The 27,134-nt window shown below is 35.0% G+C and overlaps 2 protein-coding genes and 1 pseudogene across 2 annotated transcripts; all 3 read left to right on the plus strand.

Moving 5' to 3' along the window:
- Positions 1–9,034: 9,034 nt before the first annotated feature.
- On the plus strand, positions 9,035–17,081 carry LOC122594996 (ADP-ribosylation factor GTPase-activating protein AGD3). Its single transcript, XM_043767276.1, has 18 exons — positions 9,035–9,237; positions 9,498–9,574; positions 10,556–10,656; positions 11,638–11,708; positions 12,028–12,090; positions 12,447–12,491; positions 12,978–13,043; positions 13,125–13,172; positions 13,262–13,357; positions 13,443–13,484; positions 13,594–13,941; positions 14,029–14,259; positions 14,365–14,451; positions 14,558–14,875; positions 15,564–15,709; positions 15,824–15,917; positions 16,037–16,527; positions 16,625–17,081. The coding sequence occupies exons 1-18, from the start codon at positions 9,193–9,195 to the stop codon at positions 16,737–16,739; spliced, it is 2,484 nt and encodes an 827-aa protein (XP_043623211.1). The 5' UTR covers positions 9,035–9,192; the 3' UTR covers positions 16,740–17,081.
- Positions 17,082–18,634: 1,553 nt separating this feature from the next.
- On the plus strand, positions 18,635–20,680 carry LOC122594997 (inactive leucine-rich repeat receptor-like protein kinase CORYNE). The gene is made up of 2 exons (XM_043767277.1): positions 18,635–19,822; positions 19,959–20,680. Exons 1-2 carry the CDS (start codon positions 18,960–18,962, stop codon positions 20,275–20,277), a joined length of 1,182 nt encoding a protein of 393 aa, XP_043623212.1. The 5' UTR covers positions 18,635–18,959; the 3' UTR covers positions 20,278–20,680.
- On the plus strand, positions 20,599–26,649 carry LOC122595269 (annotated as a pseudogene).
- Positions 26,650–27,134: the final 485 nt, after the last annotated feature.

The following is a 27,134-nucleotide window of genomic DNA, read 5'->3' on the forward strand; positions in this document are numbered from 1 at the left end:
TAAATAAAAAATAGGGAAACTGATTTGTTGATTTATGTCTTTTAACCATAAACCATCAAATTTATTTCACATTGTTGTTTAATTGTATTTGTATTACTTTATATATATACGATGGGAACGTTTGGTTCACTATGTTGTAGAGGTAGATTTAAAAAGAAAAACTTTGGTAGGCAACTCATATTCCCATGAGGGGTCCTTCTCTGTCTCCTTTTGTCAATTTTCATCATGGATTCATGACTTTTCTTTTCGTTCTTTTTTTCTAAATATATATACTTATAAAAAACTAATTATGGTGTAATCAACTAATGATGTTGCTCACTCTCGTTGGCAGCTTTAATTACCATTCTCACGTTACATCCTTGATCCTTCACACATCTACTTGTTTATATTTGAAAAATAAATAATATTATTTATTTTGAAGGACTTATAAATAGGTCTAAAAACTTTTCTTAACATATAATGTAATTGATTAATAAAACTCATTTTTTTTTAAATAATGATTTTATGGAGAGACGGAACCAAAATATATATCTTCGGTGGGCAATACGCTTTCTATGTATTCGCTATACTTATTATTTTATATTATATATATTCTCCAAATATACCTTTAAAATAAAAAATACTTTACATTTGACCAAAATAGAGGTGGGAACAGCTACCCACCTTACCCCAAATTTAGCTCCTTCGTTTACAAAAATGTTGAAGTGCCTCTCCCGATTCCCGAATTCCTTTACGCCATATGCAAGTATTCGTCAGAGAACTCAATGTTAACGTCGTACGTTAGTTGTTGAATTGTGGCCATACATTTTTGAATCGCGCTAAAACCTAGTTGTCGAATTGAGACACCGTCATATTTTTTGTTGAAAATACGTATACTCCATCTCCAAATCACCACATATTTTCAAAAACAAACCCTTATGCATACGAAAACGAAGTCTAAATTGTCTTGGGTTGTTAGTCGGTTCGTTCACAAAGTACTCACGTAACAACCATTCTTATGCCTCTACACAACAATGTACAAGAACTACTCTCCTTCTAAATCGCGGTTCCAGTTCCCCCATCTTGACCGCGACTTGCGTGGCTAGATTAACGACCATAGCAACCACACACTTGACGACATCATTATATTTGTCCCAGCCAAAGAATCAAAAGAGAATGATGATGACGACGACGAATCATAATTATTCATATATATATATATAGTGTGTGCGTGTGTGTTTTTGATAAAATGTGTTTTTATGTGTTTGTGTGTTTTAATATAGAAATATAAGAATTGATATAGAAATAAAAGGGCTTAAAAAGAAAAAAAAATAACGATGGAAAGTCGTTGGCAATGGCTAATTGGCTTGGAGGAGTATGCTTCAATGGGCGTTTGAGATGGGACGGGGCGGGGTGAAGGTTAGACCATAAAACTTCTCGAGATATACAAGTTACATAAAACTTCAATATTTAGCCTTTTCACAGAGTAAAACAAATCTAAATGCATAGTTATTGGATAAAGTTTTTTTTTTTATCGACAGATGAATACAAATATACTTTTCTCACTATTCTATTTCAAATAACTAAACCCCGTTGGTAAACACATAATCACTTATTTTATTAAATGCATACTCGTATTTTGCATGAAAATGTCAAACCAAAAAAAAAAGACAAAATGAAGATAAAAGATAATATAATAACTATAAAATAAAAGATTAGAATGATTTCGGGTTTGATGAGAAGGAAAGACTGGAGTTATGAAAAATGGACCTAGGTCATTAATGAACAAAGGCCCTTGGTGGTTTGTATTGTCAAATTCTTTGTTCATGGTCATCTTTAATTAAAACATAACGAATCATGACACCTAGATTTTCAACCATTCAAAATCTCATCAATAGTTTTTTACCAACTCGTTTCATCTTTTCAGTTCTCCGAATCAATCTTTCCAACAATTTCTAGTGACAGTTATAAAATTTCAGTCTTCCCATTTTTTTTTTCCCATAAGGGCGGAGGGAGCCGAAAGGTTGAACCTTTTCATCTCTCTTCAACCATCCAATCAAATTACTCTATCTCATTTCAACCCTCCAACCTTTTTTTCAACCTTTTTTAATGGCAATCGAAGCTCTCAGCATTTTCTTCAAATTTTCATAATTTATCCTTAACACTATAAACTTTACATAATTAACCATTTTTTCAATTTATATTTTTTATTAATAACAAAACACATTACGTAATATTAAAAAACACATTACATAATAAAAGTAAAAATACTACATAATTGGAAAAAAATAGTTTATACTATGTTAAAAAAAAAAGGTTGGAAAAAAAAAACAAGAGACTTATTCATTTTTATTAGTTTAAAAAAAAATTAAGCAAAAAATTGGGATTTAATAAGCAGCTTAAAAAAAAAAAAAAAAACACCTACGTGCAGCTCAAAAAAAAAACAAAAGAAAATAAAAGTTCCAGCAACATGTCAAGTTTGGTCCTTGGATCTTTCTTTCTTTCACTTCTGGTCCTCCAACGGTCATGATCAAGGTTTCTAAAGTTGCCACTTCTGGTCCCTGTCTTCAACCTCCCCCCTCATCTCCCAGCGAGCTCCAAGCTCGCGCCACCCATCTCCCTTTGAGCTCGCGGCCATGGCATCCGAAGCCCTCTTCATCTGTCTTCATCTCCCTCTTTCGGCTCCCTCCCCATAATTGTTTCATTAAGCTAACAATTATATTAAACTAACAAATAATTATATTATTTTGTTTTTTATTTCGTTAATCATTTCCACATTTAAATATATTTGAAATAAATAACAAACACAATTTATGTGTATGTGTTTTTGATTATCCAATTCAAATTTAGCGGTCGGCAAAGTTGGTTGCCACCTTTTGTGGGGTGTCCTAATTGAAGTTTACAAATACTTTATAGTGTAAGAAATTAATAATAGTCATAGTGCAGGTTCGTTTCTAGTTTATATGATATATACTAGACGGATGCTCGCACGATTCAGCGGTGATGGTGATAGCAACGACGGTGTGGCGACGGCGGCAGTGGTGGCGGCGATGTGCGGCGGTGATGGTGGTCGTGGCGTGGTGATGAATGTAAATTAATTGATGTAAAAAGGGTTAATATGGTTCCCTAAGGTCGCGTTTGGTTCGCAGATTATGATGAAATCTGATTGAATTGGAATTGAATTTCATTCCTTAATGCGTTTGGTTGCTCAATGATGAAGGAATATCGTTGCGTTGAAATATAACATTCCATCATTTGATGGAATCTTCATTCCATGGGGATGGGGGAAGGAATCTCATTTCGTCCGTTACTTAAATTTTTAAAAATAAAAAGCATTTCGTCAAATTCTATTCCATCAGATTCCATTTCTTTAAAAAACATTCAATGAACCAAACACGTCCAGGGTTGGGGGATTTATGTTGTAATTTATTTCATTAAGGGTATTATAGGTAAATAGGTGAACACCCTTGCCTCTGGAGACAGAGGTCATGGGTTCGATCCTCATCCCATGCAAAGGTTGGAGGGTCTTTTCTACCATTTAGGTAGAAACTGGAAGCAGTCTCTCTACTTAGGTAAAGGTAAGGTTTGCCTATATCTTAACCTCCCCCATACACCGTCTAGGTATTGGGGCTCAAAACCCGCGGAAGGCGGCATTGAGCAGTTACTTACTTACTATAGGTAAATAGGTGAAGATGTTTAAATTAGTGAATAAAAAAGATGAGTAATATGGTTATTTCGAAGTCTTAATTACTTAAAAGGGTGAGGGTAGTTTGCTTTATAAAGTAGTATAGATATAGATATAGACATAGACATAGATATAGATTTGTAGCCTTGTTTCATTTATGTATATTCTCAAACATTTATTTTCTATAGAGTTTTAATAGCAAACGTGTTTTGCGAGGAAAAATTATCTATGGGACTAAAGGGTTCCTAGGCATTTACTTTTTTTTTTTAACGTGTTGGCTAATATTATTTTTAAATAATAATAAACCAATAAATATAAATATAAACGTCTTGAAAATAATCCCTTATGTTAAAGTCTTTAAAATTGTAATAAATAAATAATAGAGAGAAAAAGAGGTGTGAATGAATAAATTTTTTGGTTGGTACTTTGTGGGGAAAGGGTTTGTTTATTTTTTATTTTTGTTAATTTTGTGTATATATAAATAATAAAATAAAAATAATAATCAGAAATCACACTCAAATAAAAGATTGTTTTGTTGTTGCTTAAAATATTTATAAAAGAAAATTTCATTAGATCACCTTATGGTTTGTTGTTTTATCAAATTTTGTCCTTGTCGTTTTTTTTTATTATTAATTCACCTTGTGGTGATTTTTTGCTTCATTAAACACCCCTCTCTTTAAAAAACGTTTATGAGTCTCCGTTAATCCCTTCACGTGCAATGCATGTGAGGGTATCTTTGTCCTTTTACATATTAACACCTTTTTGTTTTTTTTTCCACAGATCTAACCACTCAAATCAAATCTAACCAAATATTCATCCTATCTTCTTCCAGTCTTATATATATATATATATATTCATCTTTCTCACCATCATCATTCATCACCAACATCATAGATTTCTTTTTCAGATCGATCAACATTTAATCATATAGCTTTCTTTTTCAGATCTGAATCATCCCCATCCACAATCAAATTCTCCCCAGCATTTAATCGATCAATTACGCCTGAATTAAAGGTGGTAGAGTGGTGTTTTGCGGCGGCAGAAGATCAATTGCGGCCGGATTTTTTTAGATTAATTGGTAAGATCGACGCGATTTATTGATATACATAGAGATAGATATAGATAGGTATATTATATGAGATGATGATGGCGGCGGTGGATCACGACAACAGGTAGCTCCGGCGAAGGTATATATATATATATCGATATATATCAATATATAGATCTGATATATATATATATATACCTTATCTTTGACATCTCCCCCGCCGTAGCCGTTGTCGTTCCGACAACCTCCACCACCATTTTCTTGGACCTAAACACAAAAAGATTCAAACTTTGTGTAGATTTTGATATGGGTGTGTTGTATATAGATGTTTTAAGAGTAGATATGAACCGGGTCTTCTATAAATACAATTTTAATGGTGTTTTAGAGGTTGATATGAATTGGGGTTTGTTTATATATAGTTGTGATTGTGATATTGATGATTATTAGGAATATAGGAATATATATGTGGGTTTTGGTTGTGACGGATGGTTGTTTTAATCTTGAAGACAAAGACAATATAAGAATGCAAGATAAGATGAATGAATGTATATATATGGACAGAAGTTTGTTGTGGGATTTATTGATTTTAGGGTGTTTGTTAGATCCGGAAATAAAAGCAAGGAGAAAAAGAGGGTGTTTAGAGGTTAAAGACTAAAGTACCCTCATGTGTAGAGGGTTAACGGAGACTCACAAACGTCCGTTAAGGTGAGGGGTATGTAATGATACAAAAAATCACCATAAGGATATGTAATTATAAAAAAAACGAGAGAGGTGAAACTTAATAATATGGCAAATCACAGGATGATGTAATGAAATTTTCTTTATTTATAAATATAAATCGAAACATCACATAAGAAGTGGAAGATTTTGCATACGATTTTGAAATGTTTAAACATCACATAAGAAGTGGAAGATTTTGCATACGATTTTGAAATGTTTAAAAGATTGGATGTAGAATGTTTTCAATTTTTAAAAAAAGCTAAGACACTACTTTAAGATTGAAGTGTAGATATTTATACTATACTAAAAACTTATATGATTGTACAAGTAAATTATGTGCGGAATGTACAAGTTCGTATAGCACATAATAAACTTTTACCATATTTAATTTTTAACCTCCTAAACTTTCTATCTTTTAACTTTTGCCCCACATTAAAGATTTTGTTTTTATTTTCTTGACACTAAATTTTTGAGTTCTCATGTTTTAATCAAATAACTTTCATTTGGTCACGATTTACCTTTAAACATTTGGTTTGACTATTTTTTATTCGTTTTTTTTATATACATACGTTTTTAAATTTGCCCCACATCAAAGTTTTCGTTTTTTTTCTTGACACTGAATTTCTGGGTTCTATTGTTTTCATCAAATAAATTTCACATGATTACAATTTTACTTTTTAAATAAAGAGTTTTGTTAATGACAACTCTAAGTATTAATTAATTTGATGCATTAAAATTTATATTTTGTCTTGCGAAAATTCAGAGAGGGGGGCGCAGTTATTGATATATAAAGTACTACTTTTTATTCATGTAATAAGCCCTTAATGACAACCGACAACCCTTTGGGTTGTCATTATCATTTTCCTTAAATATATAACATCTTTAAATTTGCCCCACATCAAAGTTTTCGTTTTTATTTTCTTGACTAATTTTTGGGTTCTCATATTTTCATCAAATAACTTTCACATGGTTACAATTTTACTGTTTAAAGTTTATATTATATTTAAAATATTAATATAGTTATTGTTTATGTTTTTATACATCTTATAACACTTTTACATTTTTTTTATTGTTATTGTTACATGATTAATTGTCTTTTTTTAAATTTTTTAACTCGAATATTTGATATCAATTTGAATCCAAAATTTTGTCGTGTAAAAAGCGTACCCCGCAACAACACGTGGATACGATAACTAGTTTTTTCTAAAACGACCATAAGGTTTTATATAAATAATGTTAGCAAGTTACTAGACAATACAAGAAACATAGTTTGATCAAAAACAGTGAACACGAACAAAACTCTAACATGATAAGGTTGCTTCGTGGCGAAGCATTTAGCAATGCTAGCAGCCTGGTGAGGGCTGGCTGTCTGGGGACATTTTAAGGTAGGGCCTGCTGGGCTTGCTTCTCATGAGATTGGGTAAGGGAATCGGAAATGGGCTCACAAACCGGGCGGGCGGGCGGGCTTTTGGGCACACGGGAAAGGGGAAGTGGATGGAGGGTGCTTCTCAGCTAGAGTTGGGGGTGGGGTTGCTATAGTGGCTAGGGTGAGTCTTCCTACACGGCTGGACGCCCGGCTCTAGACGAAGCTGAGGGGGTTACCACCACATCCTCTCCCGATAGACTCGAAGCTCTTCATAGTCAGGTGTGGGATAAAACAAAGTCCAGCTGGGCAAGGATAGCTGTCCAAAGATTGAAAGCCAGTAGGAAACCAGTCAGCTAGCTAAAGTTAGAAAGTTCATAAGTAGCCTAGCTGCACATTAATCGTATATAATAGAAATAGTATGCCACACTTTCCTGTTGATGGTGAGTGAAAAAGAGGAATCTGGACTTGCCCCTTGGGCAGGACATCCCGGTCAGCACCGAACAATGGAAGCCCGATGGAATGCTTTCACGCCCTAAGAAGGAGTCCCGCAAAGAGAAGAGGTTGCTTCGCTTCCTAAGAATCATTCCCCTAAACCTAAACTTGCTCACTACCCTTACTGAGACGGCTAACAACCGTCTTAAAGTGAGATTTGAATTAAGTTTATCTTTCGGCTGAGCCTCTTCTCCGAGTGTATTACTTACATATATAAGATAGAAATACGTAACTTAACAATGACTACTAAAATAAGAAGTAAGATCCCACTGAAACGCAAAATGAACACCCTCCTATGAGCTAAACCGAACACACATTGTATGATGACACAAATACACATGGATCTAACCGACATACGAGCTATCAATCTCCCACAAAATATATGAATTTCTGGTCCACTCCTTTGTATAAATAATATAATAAAATGTTTAAAGCTGAAGAATATTCACGTAATGTGACAAAATTTTTAATTTAGAAGACATCTTTATATTGATGTTGATTAATCTTATCACAAACCGTATTAAGTAGGATAACCTTTAATGAAAAACAGAAAGATAAAGAAAACAAATTGCGATGGATGTTTGTGTATTCGATATTTAAATTTAAATGTTTTATAAAAAAGACAAGCTCAATTTAAACACATTTGTTAAGTCAAAAATTAGTTTATCATATTACACTAAGTTTTAAAAATTTGACTAGCAAGACATGTAGATATAGATAACTAGACATGTACCCGCGCGATGCGGTGGTATTTTTGAAAAGGTGATGATTAAATGTATCATCTAACCGATTGGAGAGCTCGTAAGGAATGCTAATTTGTGGTGGTGGTGATGGTGGTGGTGTAGTTAAACAGACAGAGCGAGAGAGAGATGAAACCAATTTTTTTTGTAGGTTGATGGTGATTGCTGTCGAGATGAAACTAACTTTTATATTAAGCTTCTGGCGAGAGCAAGAGAGGGGGGATTAAGGATTAGGGACAGACATTGGGAAATAGATGGAAGGGTAGTACAGAAAAACCACTTAAAAAAATGAAAAAGATAGTTATTTGTAGGAGGGTATAATATATATTTCAAGGATAGATTAATTGGAAAAAAGATATAATATGAAGTATAGATATAGATATAGATGAGTTAAGAAAAAATAAGTATAATTGGTTTAGTAAATAGTTTTTGTTGAGTACTTTACCGTTTATACACACAACACAAAAGACAAGAAAAAAAATTGATAGGAACACATATAGCGCTTGTCACTCCAACAACAAAAACAAACTCTCTAAATCTAAAAAAACATCATCCTCCGCCTAATTTCACTCCTTTTTTAGATGTCTGTGTGTGTACTTTTATTTTTATTTTTATATACTGTATAATTTTATTTAATTTAATTAAGAGCATAACAAAACACACTACTTTAGGGTTTTTCTTCACTAGACTTGTCTCTTTTTCTTTTTCCTTTTCCTTTTTTAGGGTTCTTTTCTTTTCTTTTCTATCTGTACTCTGTATGTACACCCACACCCACACCCACACACATTAAAAAAACACAACATTTAGTAGTAATATCTTGTTGTTTGAATAATAATAATAATAATTATAGAAAGAAGCTAGCTGGTGATCCAAACAAAAGAAGAAATGAATTTGATGATGATGAGTATTATTATTAATATGTGAGATCATCATACATCTGTTTGTCACATTTGCTGCGCTATTATTATTGTGACGGAACTCATCCATTAATCCATTTGTTGTTGTTGTTGTTTATTAAAGAAAAGTAGCGCATCATTTGTCATTTTAGTTATATACGGAGTATATTTTTTTTAATAATAAAATTTTAATTCCTAGTTAATTAACTTGTGTTACTCAAAAGAAGATTGGATTGTTTATAAACTACACATATTTCATAAGAACAATGCATTTCGCAAAGCTCGATGACTCCCCGATGTTCCGTAAACAGGTACATCTCTATCTGTAAATTCTGCATTTTACATATTAGAATCATGTTACTTCGTATCATTTTTGGTTATTTAATTTCCCAGATTAGATAATATATATAATTTGGCTCTTATGCTGTGTGTCATTCACCATTTATTTAATTGTAATTGTGATGGATATATATATATATACCCATCTTGTCCGATTATCGTTGATCATCCTATTACAGATTCTACTCAATTTTTTTTAATAAATATATTCATGAGATATGCCAAAATACAGATGCAGTGCTTAGAAGAAAGTGCTGAATTGCTAAGGGAAAGAAGTTTAAAGTTCTACAAAGGATGTCGAAAATATACGTAAGACCCCTTCAACCTCCTCCTTCTGTCCTTTTTTCTTGGCCTTTCTGTTCTGTTCATTCAGATGTTTGGTTTGTTAAGACCCGTAACTATGATTTACAAAAAGCCAACAATGCCGTTGCATATCATATTTAAATGCTCAAATATAACTATGCAACATGAAATATACATGCTCTAACGTGTCACACATTAAATAGTTTCTATGCAATCTCCCTTAGCAAAATCATGAATTATAGTTCCATGATCATGACGACAACCCAGTCGATACTTAAAAAACATTGCTCACTTTCAGTTTCAAGGTATGAACAAGATACAGAGCGAGTGGCTACCTTTCCTTTATTTTTTGTTTACAAGTGCTGAAGGCGTTTATTGCATTTTGAGATAGTGCCAGTTACTTTGTTATGGTGATTTGTAAATAAATCTTTATTATTATGAATATTAGCTTTCTCCATAATCAGCTATTTGTGAAAGGAAAAGAAAGCTTACTACTTTACCCAAATCTGTCTGTGAAAATTCAAATGCCAAGAAACAAACCTTAATTCACACAAAATGTAAGCCTATGATATATGATCTATCTAATGTTTAATGATCTAATCAACAAAAGCTTTTGCACCAAGTTACTATGTTATCAATAGCGGCGTTGTAGAGGTCCTCAAGCAAAATATGGTCATAATAGAGGTCAAAATAGCAGTCCTGCTATTATCATCGCTATTTTACTGATATCGGGGCTATAGCAGTCCAAAAACCGGTGTTATAGCATTTTTTTAAATTCTTATTTTTTTGGCCCAAACTTAAAGAAACACTAATATTTGCAAGTATTAACTCTAATGCTTCAAATATCAACACTTTAAGCTTGACTTAAATATTGGTCCTCGACCTCTATTACCGCTATTTAGTATTAACTACTTAGCTAAGTTATAATGTGCTGTTTTCAAGTGGTTTAGTTTCCTAATACGTATATTGTGCTATATATGTGTGTAGCGAAGGGCTTGGTGAGGGATATGATGGGGATATCGCTTTTGCCAGTACTCTTGAAACTTTTGGTGGTGGGCATAATGATCCCATTAGTGTCGCTTTTGGAGGTATGTTTGCAAATCATAAACTACCTTATGCTAATATTATTGCTGTATGCCAATACCTTAGATTTGTATCAAGGTGTGTGAAGGGTTTGTAATTTCTAGTATTTACCACTTGAAAATGCCTAATGACAATTAGGTGACTTCAGTCATCGAGTTAATATAAGCAAACCATCTACAATATTTATTTCTATTAACGATATCTGGATTAGGATATATCACCCATTGCTTCCAAACTTTTACCAACTCAGATATTATGATGGTAATTGGACTGTATACTGTACTAACCATCAAGTGAAGAGTATTCCAGCCTTCATTAATAGTAGTTCAATATCAGTATATGAAAGCTTTCAGTTTTGTTAAAATTTTATTTGGAATTGTCATGATGCCTTTGTTTTTATGATACCAGTGTAATCTTTTTTTAGAGCTGTAAGAAGTGTTGGCTCATTTTGAAACTAAATAAAACTAAGCTTAATTTATATAATTATATCTCAGTTGGCATGCAATGTCTTGTTGCGTATGGTACTTTTATTTTGATTGCTATCCAAACATCTTGGTTTAAGTATGGATGTGTTAGATTAAACTCTGTAGAGTTTCACATCTCTTTACTTCATATCATCATTTTATTTTGAATTTATGGATAATATATTAATATCAAGATGATAGCTATTTGAAATGTTGGATATAATCAGAGAGACCAGGCACTGTTTTGAAAGTTGTGTAAAGCTTTTGTCTTATTTTGTCTTCCTCTTTCTACTTGCTGTGGATCACTGGCAAGTTACTGTACTAGTGATCACTTATGGATACTTGAGAGTTAGTGTTATTTTAAATAGTAGGCAGTGGCAGGATCATGTTATGCATTTTTCTAATTAAATGGCAGTTATGGATGTTATATATTGATGGTGATAGTGCTCTCATTGATACTCATCCTCGCTATGTCATCTGATTTTTTCATGTCCCTTATGAAGTTGTGTTATCTACTTGTAGGTCCTGTTATGACTAAGTTTACCATCGCTTTGCGGGAGATTGGAACGTATAAGGAAGTTCTTCGATCTCAGGTAATATTTATCCTTCTTTTTGTTGGAGCTTTAAATGCTTGACTTACTCACTGGTCCTCATCGTTTATCCTCAACTATGCCTACTCCAGTAGTCCGGGTCTAAAAAACTTATTTCTTGATGTCTTGACTTATAATGTTGTTTCTAAACATCAAAATCTAGATAAAACCTTTTTTGTTGTTTTTTTCTAGTTTCAGATTGAAAAAATAGTTATTAGTTGGCTATGGCCAAGTACGAATATTACCTATTCTTAACCTATGCATGTTCCACTTCTCACTTTTAGTTGATGCCCGTCGTTTACACTTTTCATTGGACTTGCAGGTTGAGCATATACTAAATGATCGATTGCTGCAATTTGTCAACATAGATTTACATGACGTGAAGGTAAACTGTTGCCATAATATGTTTCTTTCTTTTTACTTCTTCGAGGATATATTCTTTATATGTATAAAAGATCTTAAGAGGGTAACATCCAGGACACAGCCACATCCACTTGAGTGCCTTAGAGGTTATGTGTCATATTCTAATTTCATTAAATTGCTCATTGGCAGTAATCTATAATTGAGAGCCATTATATCGTTAGGCATCTTGAAGTTACAAGTCATTGTTCACTGCTTACCGTTTTTCTCTGGAAATATTATAAAAGTTATGCTGAAGTGCTTGAGTGGACTATCATATCTTGACTAGTTTGTTAGTTCTGTCCAACCTAATTTTAATGAAACAATGGTTCAATGGTACAGGAGGCACGTAAGCGTTTTGACAAGGCCAGCATTCTATATGACCAGGTAGGTTTATAATGTTTCCCGACGCATTCGGTGTTGCTTACAAAAAATATATTGAAGGTAAACTATGATCATTGCATTGTGATTGAAACCAACAGTAATTGGCTATCATTTGTTCTCATGTTTTTTCATGTTTGTAAATTTTTAATCTGACATCCCAAAATAAATTAGCTTTTTGTTACCAAAGGGACTTTGGCCTAGCCATATTGGGTTACCTTACAACCAAGAAGCTTTGGGTTCACGTCTCCTTTGAGAGAAACAGGTGTCAATAATAGGTTGTTAGGGCCTAGGGGTGTTGTATGCCTTTGTCTTTCAAGAAAAAAACTTAGAAAAGAAATGAGCTTTTTCGAAAATGTGTAAGCTTATGTCTCTTAATTAAGTTCAGAGGTTCTTATGTAGATTTGATTTTCACATGGTTATGCATTCAAGATTGAGATGTTTGTCACATTTTATTTTATTCTATTTTCGTTGATGGTTTTCCATACGTAGGCTCGAGAGAAGTTCCTGTCCTTGAAGAAAGGCACCAAAAGTGATATAGCTACGATATTGGAGGAGGTATTGGCCATTTTATTTTGCTTGTTTGTGTTTATCCAACTTTTTAGCATTCAATACTAATATATGCATGCAAATATCCAGGACCTTCATAACGCAAGGGCTACTTTTGAGCAAGCAAGATTCAATCTGGTCAGAATATTGCTAGTACTTCACAATCATTGAATTATTCGTATTGTGGTAGAAATATAAGGTTTTAATACATGCGATTCATCCCCCAGGTCACTGCACTTTCTAATGTTGAAGCGAAAAAGAGATTTGAATTCCTGGAAGCAGTTAGTGGTACAATGGACGCCCATCTTCGTTACTTTAAACAGGTAACTGGTCTTGGTGTTTGTGTTTTTTTTATGCTTCTTTGGTGTTTGAAAGTTTTGTAAACCTTCGTTGGCCTGTACTCTGTAGGGATATGAGCTTTTGCATCAAATGGAGCCATATATAAATCAGGTTTGCTACCTTACACCTGCCGTTCAGTATGTTAGTTGAAAGCTGTTAATTAGATAGACAGGGTGTTTAGGGAGTTTGTTAATAGCATTAGTAATTGTAATTCATGCAGGTGTTGACATATGCTCAACAATCTAGAGAAAGATCAAATTATGAGCAAGCAGCCCTTAATGAAAGAATGCAAGATTATAAAAGACAGATTGATCGGGAAAGTAGGTGGTCTTCAAATGGTTCCAATGGATCTCCAAATGGTGATGGCATTCAAGCCATTGGTAGAAGTTCCCATAAAATGATAGAGGCAGTCATGCAATCTGCTTCTAAGGGAAAGGTTCAAACCATTCGGCAGGGATATCTTTCAAAGCGCTCGTCAAACTTAAGAGGTGACTGGAAAAGAAGGTTTTTTGTTCTTGATAGCAGAGGAATGTTGTACTACTATCGCAAGCAAAGTAGCAAACCATCTGTAAGCTGGATTGGTGATCATACGTATATTACTTTTTATTTTGTGTTTTGAGTTTTATGATTATTGTTAAGCTGTATTGTTTGGTAGGGGTCTGGCACTCAAATTTCTGCTCAGAGGAATAGTTCTGAACTTGGTCATGGGCTACTCAGTCGTTGGCTTTCTTCTCATCACCATGGTGGAGGTGGAGTACATGATGAGAAATCTGTTGCTCATCACACTGTTAACCTCTTGACATCAACAATAAAAGTTGACGCTGACCAATCGGACCTCAGATTTTGTTTCAGGATTATTTCTCCAACTAAAAATTATACTTTGCAGGTGAGATTGACTTCACAGCTCTACATGTTAAATTGCATATCTGTTATTCCGACTATGTTTCAAGTATCCGTTGTTGTTCATGAGTTGTGTGTTGTAATTTGGCAGGCAGAGAGCACCCTGGATCAAATGGACTGGATAGAGAAGATAACCGGTGTTATTGCTTCATTGCTGAGTTCTCAGGTTCCTGAGAGGGTAATCAATTTGAGTATATCAATTAGTTCAGGTTACATGTGGCCTAAACATTTTTATACTTTAATATGTAGTGTTGACGTTTGAACCGATATGTTTAATGTTTCAGTGTTTGTCTGGTAGTCCTATGGGGAGTAGCCATCATCGATCTGCGAGTGATAGCAGTTCATTTGAAAGTTCTGATTTCGATCACACCGGTGTTGAGGAATACACATCTAACTATCCAAACCCTGGCCGCCTATCAAGAATTTCACATCACCTTCAATCTGCCCCAAAACCTATAGACGTGTTGCGTAGAGTTTGTGGGAATGATAAGTGTGCCGATTGTGGGGCTTCCGACCCAGATTGGGCATGCCTAAATCTAGGAGTTCTTGTCTGCATTGAATGTTCTGGTGTGCACCGTAACCTTGGTGTCCACATATCAAAAGTAATCTTTCTAAAGCCTCTCTTGATCATCTATATCTTCTATGGAGTTTAAGCCACTATATAAATTACTATACATGAGAAAAGCACATGTTCTATGGACGCAAGAATCAACATAGTTGTAAATAAGCAAAAATTTCGATATAGATATTCCATGCTTTATTTTTGGGATGTGATATTTGTACCAATTCTTTTAATATTCTTACCACACTGTACAAGTATTATTACAGACTGTACAATTATCAATTGCACAAATGTGGTAAAATAATCAAAAGGTGTGGTACCACTATCAATTCCCTTTATTTTTAGTATAACTGAGATGGATGGCATATCTTACCAGTGTTTTTTTTTAAACAGCATGGAATATATATATATATATCATCTTATCAGCTATATTAGAAATGTATATGGACACAATACTAGTATGATCCAAATTCAAGTGTTTATAGCCATTTAAACTCTACTCTTTTATTATAAGAAAGGCCTCTTGAAATACTTATGCACAATATATAGTGCAGGTGTTTGTTACTAATGTAAACTTTATGACGTGCATAGTTGAAAGATGCCATGCTACAATCTGTGTCGGTGTTTTATTGTACTTGAATACGGATGAACTCTGTCTCATTGTATGAAATATGCGGTCATTTTACTTGAGATATAAACAATGTCTTGATGCCACCTTTTTGCTGCAGGTACGGTCATTGACACTTGATGTTAAAGTGTGGGAGCCGTCGGTGATAACCTTGTTTCAGTCTTTGGGGAATGCCTTTTCTAATTCAGTTTGGGAGGAATTATTGCAATCGAAAGGTGCCTATAAGACGGAACTTGTCCCAACAGGGTAAACTGCTTGCCTGCGTTAATGTCACTTCATTTAATCAGCAATTTTTTTGTTTCTTTCTCACGTGCTGTTGGCAAAATATGGTAAAAATTGTTTTCTGTGATTTTGTTGAAGGTTGTACAAGTCTGATAAGCCTCAACTCCTTTATTTCTGCAAACCCAATCATTCTGATTCTATAGCCGTGAAGGAGAAGTTCATTCATGCAAAGGTTCACCTTACAAGGCCGCATACACATATTCTTCTACATACATATTTTTCTACTGACTCTTGACATTTGTTTTTTGGTGTGATTTAAATAATAAAAACTTTGTTTGCTGTTGGGTGCAGTATGCTTTGAAAGTTTTTGTACGAAAACCCAAGGATTATAGCTTGGTTACCGAGCATATATGGGAGGCTGTGCGTGCTAATGACAAGAAAGCTGTATACCGTTTGATTGTGAACTTTGAAGCGGATGTGAATCATGTATATGAACATGGGTGTTTTAATTCTTCTCTGACCCTTGCTAAAGCAATGCTGCTGCAAGAGCCGATCACACCTGATCATACCTCTGTTTGCTTGGTGAGGGATTCGTCAGGGAGGTCCTTAAACTCTTCAATAGTAGCTGGCACTAGTGAAAGACACGGGGATAGAGATGGTATGGAAGAATATGATGGGTGCACTCTACTCCATCTTGCTTGCGAAACAGCAGATGTTGGTATGATTGAGCTACTCCTGCAGTATGGTGCCGCTATAAATGTTTTTAGTTCGAAAAGCCAAACACCGCTCCATCATTGCATCCTCAGAGGCAAAGCTGCATGTGCAAAGCTGCTTCTGACAAGGTAACCTCAATATGTCAGCTCTGCACATCATCCACTTATCTTGAAGTTGAGTTCGCTCTAGAAGTTATTCAATTATGCCTTTCTTTGTGACTTGCAGAGGGGCTGACCCACAAGCTGTAAATGGTGCTGGTAAAACAGCATTGGAGGTTGCAGTTGAATCCAATTTTAGGGACAACGAAGTCCTGAGTCTATTAGCAGATTCAAATGGGTAAAACGCGAAGGTATATAGATTGATAAATATTTGGAAGGTATCTCATGTGTGTAAAGTAGTCAAGAATGACAACAGTAGTGATTGCAACTAGAAGAGATGCAAATCGAGGACTGCTGAATGTGAAGGGAGTACGGCATGCATTATATATTCATGTGTGTAATGTAACGGGTGTTAATGTAAGTAGCATGTGAATGTTAAGGAGGTTAAGGGTGGGGGTAGTTGATTTGTTTGTTTGTGTTTGATATCATTTGGGGTTGGTGGTTGTGGTCTTTCGATGTACATTGTTTTGGCTAAGTGTATTTTGGACTCAAAGTTAGTAAAATTTTGACTACCTTCTCCGCCATTTCTGCGTCTTTCGTGTGTGTTTGTGTGTTTTCAATTTTTATTTCATTAACTTTTCATTTCTTTCATGTAATGAAAACTTCCTCTGATGGTAGTACCTGTTCATGTTTGCAGAGCTTATGAGAGTCCCCAATGATGATATTTCCCATTTGAGTTTTGTTTTAGACAAGTCATCACTTGGCTGTACTTACACAACATACCTAACAATAAATAAAGAATGCCTCCCTTCGTTTTATGAGATTTTAAGTTTACTGTGATTTATAATAGTTTTATTAATTAATTAATTAATAAAGATAAAGATATGAGAAGGCATTTTATATTCATTTTATTTTAAGTGACAATGGAAAAATTATAAAACAGTGAACCGAGTTTTATTTAAAATTGAATATTTATTTATGTGACCTGGACATAAAATGCTTTTCAAACCATAAAAAGAAGCAATATCTTTTGGCACCACGACCAACTTTCGGCCAACGGACAGCGACACACATGGTGTTTAAACTACACTAAACAATATACTAGTGAATGTTTTTTCTTTCAAAAATACTAAAAATCAACCGTACATAAAAGAATTATATTTTTAATATCAAAAATATATTCTGGAATTTTATGATTTTTTTTGAACGGCAAATTTGGATCACTGACGGACCACTGAAGTATCATCGTGTCATTAGGGTACTATCCGATCATTTCCCAATATAATGCCAATACACCAATTCTGGAATTTTATGATAGACATCATTTTATCAAAACCTTTTATTTTTAGTTTTTTCTTATGCAAAAGCACTATATAAGAAGGGGATATATTAACTACATTACCATGTAGCTATCCTCCTACATTAATTGAATAAAATTACATTTATATCCTTAATAACTATCCTCTTAATTTTATGGCTGACGTTTATACTTTAAAGATAAATCTTCAACCAAATATACTCTTACTTGATCTTTGCCAATATGTTTTGCAATGATGTATTACTTCTCGACCATCGATCATATTTGCAATCCAACATTGATGTTTGAATCCATTTACGACAGAAGTGTTCCATATGTAATTAAATCATTAAATTTAACCTTCTAAATAAAACAAAAAGAGAGATTCAAAAACTAAAACTACAATATCTATATATTGCCATGGCAGAATATTAGTTGTGAACAAATTCGTAGTTACAACCAAACATTTTACTTAACAAACTAGTGCCCCACTATAGCAAAATGTAAAAGGTAACAAAATGTAGAGAGACAATTTGAATATTTTTTTCTCTTTGAACTCATTGAGCAATTATACATCAAACACAACTAGGGTAAATTATGTACATATTGTTTAAGTTTTTCAAAGAGATAAAATATTTGACTTAAATATACGTGTAAACTCATGAAGTAGAGGTATCTTGTGATCGTTTCATGACTATTGTTTTACTACCATTTTGAAGTATACCTAGTGAAGTTGTATAACACATTGTTTTAAAAACCGTCACCGAGAGGGCCGTTTTCTTTTTTTAAAAAACCGGGCCAATTCTAACTTATAATTAAAGAAAAGAGCAACAAATTAGAAGTACTTCCGAGTGAAACAGAAAGCAAAAAGAAATCCTGCTGCTAGTCCAGCCCACTCCGTCTGGTGGGCATTTTCTTGGTTTGGAATCTTTTTGTATTTCAAGAAAACTCTTTTGCTGCTTTTTAAGAGTGGGAGTGGTCTTTTTCATGAACAAATTCTGATTCTAAAATTGTAGTGGAAAGGAATGGAATCAAAACTAATTGGTGTTTAAAGAATGAGAGGTATGTTTTTTTCATTTATAATATGGGGGGTTCAACTTCAACAGCAAGTGACTGACCAACCTTAGTTGTAGACAATATATAATTAGTATTAGTATTATATGATATGTGGGTGAGGGGTTATTTCAAGTGTGTTGTGTGGTGGTGGTGGTTGTGTTGTATGGAATGCCAAGCAGCAGCAGGAGTGAATAGTACAAGTAGAGAAAAAAGAGGAGTGTTGTTGAAAAGCATATTGTTGGGAAGTACAAGTGGATTAGGTTGTGCTCTTGTTTGTGCTTTGCTTATAAGATGCATCTTTATATATATCATCAACAGAGTTCCTATCCTAAGAGGCCCTGTTGTGTTTTCACCATCCATCTCACCCAAATCTTTACAAGCTGCTCTTGTTTCTAATCAATTGGTGCATCTTGGTGGTGGCCCTTCTTCTTTAAATAATAACAATGCACAAGAAGGCGGCGGCGGCAAGTATTACAAGGCCACTCTACTTGACAATGGTTTCACGGTGGCAGTAAAAAAGCTTCCCCCCTTTGATGTAAACCACAACAAGACAAGGAGGAGAATGCAAAGGGATCTTGAAATACTTGCTGGCTTGAGGCACAGGCACTTGTTAACCTTAAGGGCTTATTTGTATGATGAGGATACTGGTAGTGGTAGTGGTAGTGGTAGGTTTTGTTTGGTTTATGACTATGTTCCAAGTGGTAGTCTGGAAGACGCCATGAAGCCGAGGACGGACAACGGATTATTGATGCTGCAAATGGGTTGGGATGCGAGGCTACGAATCGCGGTTGGGATTATCAAAGCCCTTCACTTTCTTCACTTCACGCATTCCCTCTGCCACTTTAATTTGAAACCTTCAAATGTATTGTTAGATCCAGACTTTGAACCCCGCCTTACCGATTCTGGCTTCCCCCCTTGTGCTTCTCATCATTACTACTACTACTATGCCCCTGAATGTTTCCCCAATTTCAGGTACCCCTCACCCCCACCCCCACTCTCACCTTTTTTCCTTTCTTTTATGATAACATCTATATAAATAATTTACTTACTATATATAGCTACCCAGGTGAGCCAATCTAGTAATCAGTTATTCTTGTCTGACTTTCAGTATGTATACGGAAAAGAGTGACATCTTCAGCTTTGGGGTTATATTGGGAATACTGTTAACGGGTAGAGATCCGAGCGACCCATTATTCGGTCAGGCCACAAGCGGGAGCAGAGGTGATATGGGGATGTGGTTTAGACAGCTTGTAGAAACAGGGGACGCTCGTGAGGCTCTTGATAAGAGTCTTTTGGGACAAGAAATGGAGGAAGATGAGATGTTGATGGCTGTAAGAATTGCGGCAGTTTGTCTCTCTGATATGCCTGCTGATCGCCCTTCCAGCGATGAACTTGTTCCGATGCTCACCCAGCTCCATAGTTTTTGATACACAGCTTCCTACCATAACTCATGTTGTGGTCGCATACTACCTGGCCAGGATGTATCCACTCTAACTTGGGAATCTGTCATGATGCCTTTGTTTTTAAGATACTAGAGTAATCTTTATATAGAGCTCTAAGAAGTGTTGTGGCTCATTTTGAAGCTAAATAGAACTAAGCTTTATTTATATAATTATTATATGTTAAATGTCTTGTTACTTATGGTACTTTTATTTCGATCGCTATCCAAACATCTTGGTTTAAGTATGGCTGTGTTTCTGTAGAGCTCCACATCTCTTTACTTCATATCATCATTTTATTTTGTATTTATGGATGATATCAAGATGATAGCTGTTCCAAATGTTGAATATAATAAGAGAGACCAGGCAGTCAGGCACTGTTTTGAAAGTTGCGTAAAGCTTTTTGTCTTCCTATCTCTACTTGCTGTGGGTCACTGGCAAGTTACTGTACTAGTGATCACTTATGTGTACATTAGAGTCGGTGTTATCCTAAATAGTTGGCAGTGGCAGGATCATGCTATGTTTCTTTCTAGTAAATGGCAGTTATGGATGTTATATATCGATGGTGATAGTGCTCTCATTGATACTCATTCTCGCTATGTCATCTGATTCTTTCATGTCCCTTATGAAGTTGTGTTATCTACTTGTAGGTCCTGTTATGACTAAGTTTACCATTGCTTTGCGGGAAATTGGAACATATAACGAAGTTCTTCGATCTCAGGTAATATTTATCCTTCTTTTTGTTGAACTTTAAATGCTTGACTTACTTACTGGTCCTCATCGTTTATCCTCAACTATGCCTACTCCGGTAGTCCGGGTCTAAGAACTTTCCCCTTGACGTCTTGACTTATAATGTTGTTTCTAAGCATCAAAATTTCGATAAACCCTTTTTTGTTGTTTTTTTCTAGTTTCAGATTGAAAAAGTAGTTATTAGTTGGCTATGCCAAGTGCAAATATTCTGACCTATTCTTAACTTATGCATGTTCAACTTCTCACTTTTAGTTGATGCCCGTAGTTCTTACACTTTTCATTGGACTTACTGGTTGAACATATACTAAATGATCGATTGCTGCAATTTGTCAGTATAGATTTACATGACGTGAAGGTAAACCGTTGCCATAATATGTTTCTTTCTTTTTACTTATTCTAGGATATATTCTTTATATGTATAAAAGATCCTATGAGGGTAACATCCAGGACACAGCCACTTGAGTGCCTTAGAGATTATGTGCCATTATATCGTTAGGCATCTTGAAGTTACAAGTCACTGTTCATTGCTTACCATTTTTCTCTAGATATATTATAAAAATTATGTTGAAGTGCTTCAGTGGACAATCATGTCTTGACTAGTTCGTTAGTTCTGTCCAACCTTTTTTTAATGAAACAATGGTACAGGAGGCACGTAAGCGTTTTGACAAGGCCAGTTTTCTATACGACCAGGTAGGTTTATAATGTTTCCCGGTGCATTCGGTATGAGATCCTTCCGAATGGGCTAAGAGAGAGAATTAGTCTATTATTTTAGTTCTCTCTCGTTTTCTTAATTGAAGAAATAATTGGAAAATAAAACAGCAAGTACAAATATAAGTAATAACCCCCAGTAGAGTCTGGTACGATTCAATTCAACATTTGTTCGTTTGGGTTTGATTGTGTTGTAGCTCTATAATTCGGATTAGGTTTATCATTGTATGAACTGCATTGCTGCTTACAAAAAATAAATTAGAAGGTAAACTAACGATATTCGATCATTGCATTGTGATCGAAACCGACAGTTATTGGCCATCAGTAATTCTCATGTTTTTTCATATGTATAAATTTTTAATCTCACATCCCAAAATAAATTAGCTTTTTGTTACCAAAGGGACTTTGGCCTAGCCATATTGGGTTAGCTTTCAACCTCGAAGCTTTGGGTCCACGTCTCCTTTGAGACAAATAGGTGTAAATAATAGGTTGTTACGGCCTTTGTAATAAAAAAAAATAGGTGTTGTAAGCCTTTGTAAATAAAAAAAATAAAATTAAAAAAAGGAATGAGCTTCATGCTAAAATGCGTAAGCTTATGCCTCTTAATGTAGTTCAAAGGTTCTTATGTAGATTTGATAGTTATGCATTCAAGATTGAGTTGTTTGTCACATTTTATCTTATTTATTTTCGTTGACGGTGTTCCATACGGCAGGCTCGAGAGAAGTTCCTGTCCTTGAAGAAAGGCACCAAAAGTGATATATCTACGATATTGGAGGAGGTATTGGCCATTCTATTTTGCTTGCTTTTGTTTATCCATTTTTTTTGCTCAATATTAATATATGTATGCAAATATCCAGGACCTTCACTTTCTAATGTTGAAGCGAAAAAGAGATTTGAATTCCTGGAAGCAGTTAGTGGTACAATGGATGCCCATCTTCATTACTTTAAACAGGTAACTGGTTACTGGACTTGGTTTTTTTTTAATGCTTCTTTAGTGTTTGAATTTTTTAAACCTTCGTTGGCCTGTACTCTGTAGGGATATGAGCTTTTGCATCAGATGGAGCCATATATAAATCAGGTTTGCTACATTACACCTGCTTTTCAGTATGTTAGTTGAAAGCAGTTAATTAGATAGACAGGGTGTTTAGGGAGTTGTTTGCTAATTGCATTAGTAATTGTAATTCATGCAGGTGTTGTCATATGCTCAACAATCTAGAGAAAGATCAAATTATGAGCAAGCAGCCCATAATGAAAGAATGCAAGATTATAAAAGACAGATTGATCGGGAAAGTGGATGATCTCCAAATGGTGATGGAAATCATGGAATTCAAGCCATTGGTAGAAGTTCTCATAAAATGATAGAGGCAGTCATGCTATCTGCTTCTAAGGGAAAGGTTCAAACCATTCGGCAGGGATATCTTTCAAAGCGCTCGTTAAACTTAAGGGGTGACTGGAAAAGAAGTTTTTTTGTTCTTGATAGCAGAGGAATGTTGTACTACTATCGCAAGCAACGTAGCAAACCATCTGTAAGCCGGACTGGTGATCATACTTGTATTACCTTTTATTGTGTTTTCAGTTTTATGATTATCGTTAAGCTGTATTGTTTGGTAGAGGTCTGGCACTGAAATTTCTGCTCAAAGGAATAGTTCCGAACTTAGTCATGGGCTACTCAGTCGTTGGCTTTCTTCTCATCACCATGGTGGAGGTGGAGTACATGATGAGAAATCTGTTGCTCATCACACTGTTAACCTATTGACATCAACAATAAAGGTTGACGCTGACCAATCGGACCTCAGATTTTGTTTCAGGATTATTTCACCAACAAATAATTATACTTTGCAGGTGAGATTGATTTCTCAGCTCTAAATGTTAAATTGCATTTCTGTTATTCTGACTAGCTTCAGGTATCTGTTGTTTATTATGAGTTGTGTGTTGTAATTTGGCAGGCAGAGAGCACCTTGGATCGGCAGAGAGCACCTTGGATCAAATGGACTGGATAGAGAAGATAACAGGTGTTATTGCTTCGTTGCTGAGTTGTCAGGTTCCTGAGAGGGTAATCAATTTGAGTATATCATTTAGTTCAGGTTACATGTGGCCTAAACATTTTTATACTTTAATATCTAGTGTTGACGTTTGAACCAATATGTTTAATGTTTCGGTGTTTGTCTGGTAGTCCTATGGGGAGTAGACTTCATCGATCTGCTAGTGATAGCAGTTCGTTTGAAAGTTCTGATTTCGATCACACCGGTGTTGAGGAATACACATCTGCTCCAAAATCTATGGATGTGTTGCGTAGAGTTTGTGGAAATGACAAGTGTGCCGACTGTGGGGATTCCAACCCAGATTGGACATGCTTAAATTTAGGAGTTCTTGTCTGGATTGAATGTTCTGGTGTGCACTGTAACCTTGGTGTCCGCATATCAAAGGTAATCTTCTTTCTAAAGCCTCTCTTGATCATCTATATCTTCTATGAAATTTAAGCTATTATTAATTACTCTACATCAGAAAAGCACATGTTATATGGATGCAATAATCAACAAATAAGCAAAAACTTCGATGTAGATAATTCATGCTATATTTTTAGTACAACTGAGATGGATGGCATATCTTGCCTGTTATATATATTTTTTGAACAGCAAGGAATTTATATATATTATATATATTTTTTAAAACTGTTATTATTTGATTGTCCCCCTATATATATATATATCATCTTACCAGTTATATTAGAAATGTATATGGACACAATACTAGTATGATCCAAATCCAAGTGTTTATAGCCATTTAAACTTTACTCTTTTCTTATAAGAAATGCCTCTTGAAATACTTATGCACAATATATATTGCAGGTGCTTGTCACTAATTTAAACTTTATGACATGCATAGTTACAAAATGCCATGCTATCACTAATGTTAACTTTATGACGGGCATAGTTGAAAGATGCAATGCTACAATCTATGTCGGTGTTTTATTGTACATGAATACGGATGAACTTGGTCTCATTGTATGAAATATGCAGTCATTTTACTTGAGATATAAACAATGTCTTTGCCACCTTTTCGCTGCAGGTACAGTCATTGACACTTGATGTTATAGTGTGGGAGCCGTCGGTGATAACCTTGTTTCAGTCTTTTGGGAACGGCTTTTCTAATTCAGTTTGGGAGGAATTATTGCAATCGAAAGGTGCCTATAAGACGGAACTTGTCCCAACCAGGTAAACTGCCTGCCTGCATTACTGTCACTTGATTTAATCAACTATTTTTTTTGTTTCTTTCTCACCTGCTGCTGGCAAAATATGGTAAAATTTGTTTTCTGTGATTTTGTTGAAGGTTGTACAAGTCTGATAAGCCTCAGCTCCTTTATTTCTGCAAACCCAATCATTCCGATTCTATAGCCATGAAGGAGAAGTTCATTCATGCAAAGGTTTACCTTACATGCTTTCTTGCTCTTTTATCTTTCCTTCCACACTTGAATCTTTTCAACTCATACTTTGACATGCTGCTTATATGCTTCTCTCTTGTGCACCAACGCCAGAGGCTGTATACACATATTATTCTACATATTTTTCTACTGACTCTTAACATTTGTTTTTTGGTGATTGAAATAATAAAAACTTTGTTTGCTGTTGGCTGCAGTATGCTTTAAAAGTTTTTGTACGAAAACCCAAGGAGCATAGCTTGGTGACCGAGCATATATGGGAGGCTGTGCGTGCTAATGACAAGAAAGCTGTATACCGTTTGATTGTGAACTTTGAAGCGGATGTGAATCATGTATATGAACATGGGTGTTTTAATTCTTCTCTGACCCTTGCTAAAGCAATGCTGCTGCAAGAGCCGATCACACCTGATCATACCTCTGTTTGCTTGATGAGGGATTCGTCAGGGAGGTCCTTAAACTCTTCGATGGTAGCTGGTACAAGTGAAAGACACGGGGATAGAGATGGTATGGAAGAATATGATGGGTGCACTCTACTCCATCTTGCTTGTGAAACTGCAGATGTTGGTATGATTGAGTTACTCCTGCAATATGGTGCCGCTATAAATGTTTCCAGCTCGAAAGGCCAAACACCGCTCCATCATTGCATCCTCAGAGGCAAAGCTGCATGTGCAAAGCTGCTTCTGACACGGTAACCTCAATATGTCAGCTCTGCACATCATCCACTTATTCTTGAAGTTGAGTTCGCCCTAGAAGTTATTCAATTATGCCTTTCTTTGTTACTTGCAGAGGGTGATGCAATTTCTTAAGCAATCAAGTTGAACCAAGACACAATGGACAGGAATCAATAATCTGATTAAAATTCTCAAAGTAACTACTGAGTTCCATTTAAGAAAAGAACCGCTATTTAAAAGACTCCTGTCTTTGACTGCAAGCAATTCTGTAGGGCCTTAGCCCAATTCTCCATTAGTCAGCCTAGCTGATGGGCCTGCCCCTTGTGCTGGCTGGTCTGATGGGCTTGGGTTTGATGCGCCATCAGAGGGGCTGACCCACAAGCTGTATATGGTGCTGGTAAAACAGCATTGGAGGTTGCAGTTGAATCCAATTTTAGGGACAACGAAGTCCTGAGTCTATTAGCAGATTCAAATGGGTAAACCGCGAAGGTATATAGATTGATAAATATTTGGAAGGTATCTCATGTGTGTAAATTAGTCAAGAATGACAACAGTAGTGATTCCAACTAGAAGATATGCAAATCGGGGACTGCTGAATGTGAAAGGGAGCACGGCATGCATTATATATTCATGTGTGTAATGTAAGTAGCATGTGAATGTTAAGGAAGTTAAGGGTGGGGGTAGTTGATTTGTTTGTGTTTGATATCATTTGTGGGCTTTCGATGTACATTGTTTTGGCTAAGTGTATTTTGGACTCAAAGTTAAGTAAAATTTTGACTACCTTCTCCGCCATTTTTGCGTCCCTTGTGTGTGTTTGCGTGTTTTAAATATTTGCTATTTCATAAAGTTTCCTTTGATGGTAGTATTTGTTCATGTTTGCAGAGCTTATGAGAGTCCCCAATGATGATATTTCCATTTGAGTTTTGTTTAACGCAAGTCATCACGTGACTATGCTTACAACATACCTAACAATAAATAAAGTAAGTTCTTATTTTACAATGCCTCCCTTCGTTTTATATGATTTCAAATTTACTGTGATTTACCAATAGTTGAATTAATAAACTAATAAAGATAAACATATGAGAAGGTATTTTATATTCACTTTATTATTTTAAGTGACAAAGGTAAAATTATAAGACAGTGAACCGATTTTCATTTGAATATTTATTTATGTGACCTGGACAGAAAATGCTTTTCAAACCATACAAAGAAGCGATATCTTTTTGGCACCACGATCAATGCATCACTTTCGGCCAACAGATAGCGACACACATGGT

This window comes from Erigeron canadensis, chromosome 4 (genome assembly GCF_010389155.1).
Source record: "Erigeron canadensis isolate Cc75 chromosome 4, C_canadensis_v1, whole genome shotgun sequence".
NCBI classification, from domain to species: Eukaryota; Viridiplantae; Streptophyta; class Magnoliopsida; order Asterales; family Asteraceae; genus Erigeron; species Erigeron canadensis.